At 50.3% G+C, this 6,352-nt stretch overlaps 1 protein-coding gene across 1 annotated transcript; it reads right to left on the bottom strand.

Moving 5' to 3' along the window:
- Nucleotides 1-2,919: 2,919 nt before the first annotated feature.
- LOC137427706 (glycerol-3-phosphate phosphatase) lies at nucleotides 2,920-6,064 on the bottom strand. The gene is made up of 3 exons (XM_068117389.2): nucleotides 5,621-6,064; nucleotides 3,621-3,841; nucleotides 2,920-3,471 (listed from the first exon to the last, which is right to left on the bottom strand). Exons 1-3 carry the CDS (start codon nucleotides 6,010-6,012, stop codon nucleotides 3,149-3,151), a joined length of 936 nt encoding a protein of 311 aa, XP_067973490.1. The 5' UTR covers nucleotides 6,013-6,064; the 3' UTR covers nucleotides 2,920-3,148.
- Between the last annotated feature and the right edge of the window lie 288 nt (nucleotides 6,065-6,352).

Raw genomic sequence — 6,352 nt, 5'->3', positions numbered from 1 at the left:
GGAATCCCATAGCAGAGAGATTTTCGGCGACCGTTTACCAACAAAGCCAGGACTCAAGAGAGTGAGGGAAAGCCAAGAGAATGAATGAAGCCAAGAGAGTGAGAAAAAGGAATGTCCCTCGCTCAAGCGGAGGAAATGTCCGCCAGAGCGTTCTTTTATACCCAAGGCTCTGACGTCATCTCATGACGTCTCCATGTCCGCTCCTATCAGCTAGTGCCATCTTCGCAGTCCTTACCTGAACCAAATGCCGGACCAATCACTGCTCTTTGGGGCGTGGCCTCCCGGCCCTCCTGTGCCTGCGTGCTTACCAGGTCGATGTTATCCGCGGTAGTGCTCAATGTCCTGCTTCCAGTTGGTTTTTAATTTAGTGTCATAAATGGGCGATTTCTTACTATGTGTGTGTGCTGCGTGTGTCATAAGGAACAGAGGAATGATAACAGAGGCCATTACATACACGGGATCAATTACCCATAATCCCTAGCTAATTAACAAACCCCACCCCTCATGGGGACAAAGATACGCTCTTCCACGACATACGGTCTACCCGATCCCCACTTATAATACATGGGGGTTTCTTCTTCACGAGTCGGAGCACACTACCTATGCAATTCTACCTGGACTAAAGTATTGCCTACACTCTCTCAAACATAACAATATGCTTGTACCAAGTTTGATCAAAATCCCATCACTGGTTCACAGGTTATCACGTTAACACGATTTTAACCTAACATGACCTTTGACCTTGTGACCCCAAAATCTAATCAGTTCTTCTTTACATCATTAATTATACATACCTGTACCAAGTTCGACTTGGATCCCTTCAGCCGCTCCCAAGTTATCGCGATAACGAAAACCTATGACAGACGGGCAGCCGGACAACCTGTCGGCGGAGGCATAAAAATTCAAAATCCATCTTGCATTTCACAACAACCTGCAAATAAAAGTACCTAGATTAAAAACAAACCAAAAAAAAACAATTATTCCATTTTGCCATTTATTACGCATCTCATCACGGCACCATGTACAAAAAGAATAAATGCTGCGTCGAAACACTCAGTAGCACGAAGTAAACAGAACTTGCATCTAAAAAACGACAAACACGCATTATGCAATCAACACAAAATCGCCCAAGACAAGACCATTGAGCTTCACCGTGAAACAGGACAACAAGAGGGGGTGACGGCACATGTACATCACATAGAAGAACAAATCCTCGAAGTGGAAATCCTTTCCTCAGTGCACCAAAATAGTTTGCCCCTTTGTCCAGTGGACACCAAAAAAAAAAGTTTACTTTTATGTGTTGCACAGTGTTCTTTTGATCGATTTACATAATATATATATATATTTATATAAATATCTAATATATAAAGCTCTTTCTAACTACTCACTGATATAAATGTTTAGGACTTTCTCGGTTCGAACATTGAAATTTGGCATACTGATGTCACTGAAAGCCAGAATCCAGGGGAAAAAAATTAATAAATAAAAAATAAATTGCAAAACTGTCTTCAAACAAAAATACTGTCTCCATCAAAACAAAAAATAAAAATCTCCCAAAACTGTGCCAGTGTCAAGTTGTTCAATCGACAGGGGCATGATGCTGAGCTCGGACTGCGCATAAATAAATAACTCGTACTCCTCACTCACTATGTCTGCGGAGGTTATATTTTTTTCAACCGTCTGTTTGTACGATATCTGAAAAAGTTGTGGACAGATTCAGACAAAACTCGGTGGATGAGTTGGTTAGGTGACAAGAACAAGCCGATTCGATTTTGGTGCAGGTCCGGCCTATCAGTGGGATACAAAGCGGAAACATTTAAGCCTGGCAGATAGTCAGGTTCACTATGTTAAATATAATTTCGTTCAAAATTTTGGGAGATTAGCAAACCTGTACATTTTTGGAATCATCAGAGCATGGAGAATCCGAAAATCGATGTTGGCATTTGCACAGACAGATTTTGGATTTTCAAAATGGCCGCCATAAAATACATATTTTGCGCTATCTCGGCTTCTAGTCAACCGAGAGACTTAATTAAATATGCCAATCCTATGTTTTCTGGGTCAAGGAATCCAATAAAGGCCTCAAAATAGTGCTCAGGATTACAGAAAAGCAACAAACAAAGGTAATTGAAAACCATTGTCTTTATATTTGTGATATAACTGTATTACATAATACATGATATTGCAAGTCCTTTGAAGTTATCGGTATGGGTTTATAAAGCAAGAAAGCAGCCTTGTTAGTATCAGATTGAACTACAAGTCCTACACACAGGATCTACGAGGTCTATACCGTTCAGGAATATGCTTTTACAGATCTTCATCACTGTCCTGAGTGTCATTTTCGCAAAGGTGTCTACGCAAATGTAAACATTAATTTTTGGATTCCTCATGCTCTGAGTATTCCAAAAATGTATAGTTTTGCTAATCTCCAAAAATTTTGAACAAAAAAAAAAACATAGTGAACCTGACCAAGAGGTACGCGCTCCACCGAGTGCCGTTCTAGTTCATGGATTTATCTGCTGCAGACATCCAGCAAAAATCCAAAATCCCCCCCCCCCCCCTTCCCATGCCTCCTCCCCCCAAGCCCTCTCCCTGCTCTCAAATGTTATGTTTGTGTGCTTCCCCTTCTCTCCCCATCTTGTCTTCCGCTCCCTCTTTTTATATATTTTGTTTGTCTGGTTGATTTGTTTGTGAAATTAATGTTAGCTCTTTCACGAGCCTCGATTCAGTATACAAAAAAAAAATAATAATAATAAAAAGTCAGATACCAAATTAGGGAAGGTGGGCATCTCTGTGCAGATAAATTAAAACATCCCAATAAAAAGTAATTAACGCAGGGTTTGCACAAGCATTACCCGATCATGACGTACGTGCTCAGGTTTTCCAACATTACAATGAACTTTTCCATCTGGACCGTGATTCCATAAACAGCGGACCGAGGGCACGTCGTGCCGAGGCATCCGATTTTATTTTGCTTCAATGCACACCGAACACTCACCATCCATGTGAAGCAGTACAACGCGATGCCATGAGGCCAAAGGTCTAATAAATAACAAAAATAATAACAATAATAATATATAAGTTACTGCACAACTTCTCAGTTATCGCAAATGCCAGGCAAAAGACCAAGTGCGCCGACAAGCTTGCTTTAGCAATCCGGCCGCAGAAAGTCCGCGACGCCCTGCACGTAATATTGTGGCACCATATCGAGGTGGCCGGCGCGCCGGTTCGCGAAGGCCTCGTCGAGGGTCGAGACGCCACTCAGAGAGAGGACGCTGCGCAGGCCGCACGTCTGCCCAAAATAGATGTCCGTGTCGAGGCGGTCGCCCACGATGGCCGTTCGTCGAGGTTCCAGAGGTCCCTCGGGACTCACCGATGCGATGCAGCGCAGGATGAAAGGGCTCGGTTTGCCGAGGACGATCGCCTGCCGCGCCGCACCGGTCTCCACAGCCGCCAAGAGGCTGCCCGTCACTGGCTCGCACAGCCAAAGGAGCACGTGGTTAGTTCCACCATCATCATTTATCAAATCGCAAAGACTGTGCCCGCTGTGACAAACGAACACCACCAGGACAATGAGTGACAAGGTCACAAACACCTCGGGGGTTGGAAGGGTTGCTCACCAGGAATGACCCTGCCCGGCGCTACCATCTCGGCATTGTCACGATTCGTGGCGAGGAAGAGGCACTCGGGGTCTGCCAGGTAGGAGCACGCTTTGGTGAGTTTAATATAGCTGAAGTGCTGGTCGAAAGCCACCAGGACTGCACACACGTCCGGCTCCAAAGGCAAGCTGCTCCACTGCTCAATGTCGCCAAAAACAGGCTCAGGAACCGGGCGCACATAGCTGCACACAGAGAGGAAGGAAAGGAGTGGGACGTCAGGAGCGGGGGAAGAGTGGGGTAAGAAGGGAGGGAAAGGAGAGATGGAAGCGGCAGAAGAGGGGGAGAATGGCAGCGGAAGGGAGAATAGGAGAGGAGCTGTGGTGGAAGGACCACACTTAATTGAGAGAAAGGATGATAGGTGCGTCTGGGGAGAGATGAGAAATGCTTGCAAGAAGATTGGAACATGGGAGTGAAAGGACAATAATCTGTTACATACTATAAGCTCCATACATAATTCAAACGTGTAATTTACAACACGTCACTGCACTGGGAAACGTGGAGACCAGGAATACTGTCTGTGCAGGGTTGGACTTGCAATACCCTTTCCCACCTGTATGCGGCGCTGCACGATACACATTTACATAGAGAATGGGCCTCCCCCTTCCCCCCACCCAACCCAACCACTACCACAATCACCCCTCCCCCCACCCACTACCACAATCACCCCTCCCCCCACCCAACCACTACCACAATCACCCCTCCCCCCACCCAACCACTACCACAATCACCCCTCCCCCCACCCAACCACTACCACAATCACCCCTCCCCCCACCCAACCACTACCACAATCACCCCTCCCCCCACCCAACCACAATCACCCCTCCCCCCACCCAACCACAATCACCCCTCCCCCCACCCAACCACTACCACAATCACCCCTCCCCCCACCCAACCACTACCACAATCACCCCTCCCCCCCACCCAACCACTACCACAATCACCCCTCTCCCACCCAACCACTACCACGATCACCCCTCCTCCCACCCAACCACTACCACGATCACCCCTCCCCCCACCCAACCACTACCACGATCACCCCTCCCCCCACCCAACCACTACCACAATCACCCCTCCCCCCACCCAACCACTACCACAATCACCCCTCCCCCCACCCAACCACTACCACCCCTCCCCCCACTCAACCACTATCACAATCACCCCTCCCCCCACTCAACCACTACCACCCCTACCCCCACCCAACCACTACCACCCCTCTCCCCACCCAACCACTACCACAATCACCCCTCCCCCCACCCAACCACAATCACCCCTCCCCCCACCCAACCACTACCACAATCACCTCTCCCCCCACCCAACCACTACCACCCCTCCCCCCACTCAACCACTACCACAATCACCCCTCCCCCCACTCAACCACTACCACCCCTCCCCCCACCCAACCACTACCACCCCTCTCCCCACCCAACCACTACCACAATCACCCCACCCAACCACTACCACAATCACCCCTCACCCCACCCAACCACTACCACCCCTCTCCCCACCCAACCACTACCACCCCTCTCCCCACCCAACCACTACCACCCTCTCCTCTCCTCACCCAAGCACTACCACAATCACCCCTCACCCCACCCAACCACTACCACGATCACCTCTCTCGCCCACCCCCACTACCACTATTATTATCCTCCCTCTCCCAGTCACCACCTTCCTCCACCACTTCCTCCTACACCGTCCCATCACCTCCTCCATCCGCCGCCTCCACCCTCCCTCCCTTCTCACGTAACCTCCCCCCACATCACCTCCTCCAACCTCCCCTCCCCACATCACCTCCTCCAACCTCCCCTCCCCACATCACCTCCTCCAACCTCCCCTCCCCACATCACCTCCTCCAACCTCCCCTCCCCACATCACCTCCTCCAACCTCCCCCGCCTCCGCCCCCGCGCCCCCCCCTCACGTCATCTCCTCCACACCCCTCCGCCCTCCCCCCAATTCCAACCTGATTCCCGCCTCATCGAGCTCCTCGCACACAGCTGCGTCGCCGATCACGAAGACCTTCCCATTAGCGGGTAAACTCGCTTCCTGCCGCAAGAACTGCGCCGCCAGGAATGCCGAGCCGAACACTTGTTCCCGCCCCGCGTCGAACCCGAGACGCCGCAGTTTCTGCTCGTACATATCGCGGGTCCGGCGGCTGTTGTTCGTCACGAAGTAGACGCGCTTCCCGCGGCGCCGCAATGCGTTCACCGCCTCGGGAGCACCGTCGATGGCGCGGTTCCCTCTCCACAACACACCGTCACAGTCGAACAGGAAACTGTCCGTGCTTTCCAAGAAGGCGTCCATGGCGGCGCCTTCCAATGGAAGGCACTGCGGCTCCGGTCCGTCGACGGCCATGGCAGACGCAGGGAAAAGGAGGAAGGATAATTTATGGTGGTGGGGAGTGAAGGAGGGATCATCACAGACCAATCGGGGCATGCCCTGCGCAGCCGGACACCTGGGGGAGGATCTTTAATCGTTAACGCCAACGGGTTGCATTGTAATTACATTCTTCGTGTGATGAAGGATCCATGATCGACTTTAAATGCACCTGATGGGTGATCGAGGATTCCGAGCTTTTGATGGATGGATGGATGAAGGATTGCAGAAGGGAACGTGGCGAGGGCGAGGAACGTGGCGAGGGAAGGGTCAAACTATTCCGCCATAGGTGCTACGTAATAAATAAATGTTCCCAAAA

Source organism: Myxine glutinosa, chromosome 5 (assembly GCF_964187855.1).
Source record: "Myxine glutinosa chromosome 5, kmMyxGlut1.1, whole genome shotgun sequence".
Taxonomy (NCBI): domain Eukaryota; kingdom Metazoa; phylum Chordata; class Myxini; order Myxiniformes; family Myxinidae; genus Myxine; species Myxine glutinosa.
This window is presented reverse-complemented; position numbering and strand designations above follow the sequence as displayed.

Bases quoted from the DNA above. Each gene is read 5' to 3' on its own strand.
- LOC137427706 (XM_068117389.2), bottom strand. From the start codon at position 6,012: ATGGCCGTCGACGGACCGGAGCCGCAGTGCCTTCCATTGGAAGGCGCC. The intron at 3,842-5,620 runs GTTGGAATTGGG...CTCTGTGTGCAG, and splicing joins CTCGATGAGGCGGGAATCAG to CTATGTGCGCCCGGTTCCTG. The intron at 3,472-3,620 runs GTGAGCAACCCT...TGTGCGAGCCAG, and splicing joins GCCGGGCAGGGTCATTCCTG to TGACGGGCAGCCTCTTGGCG.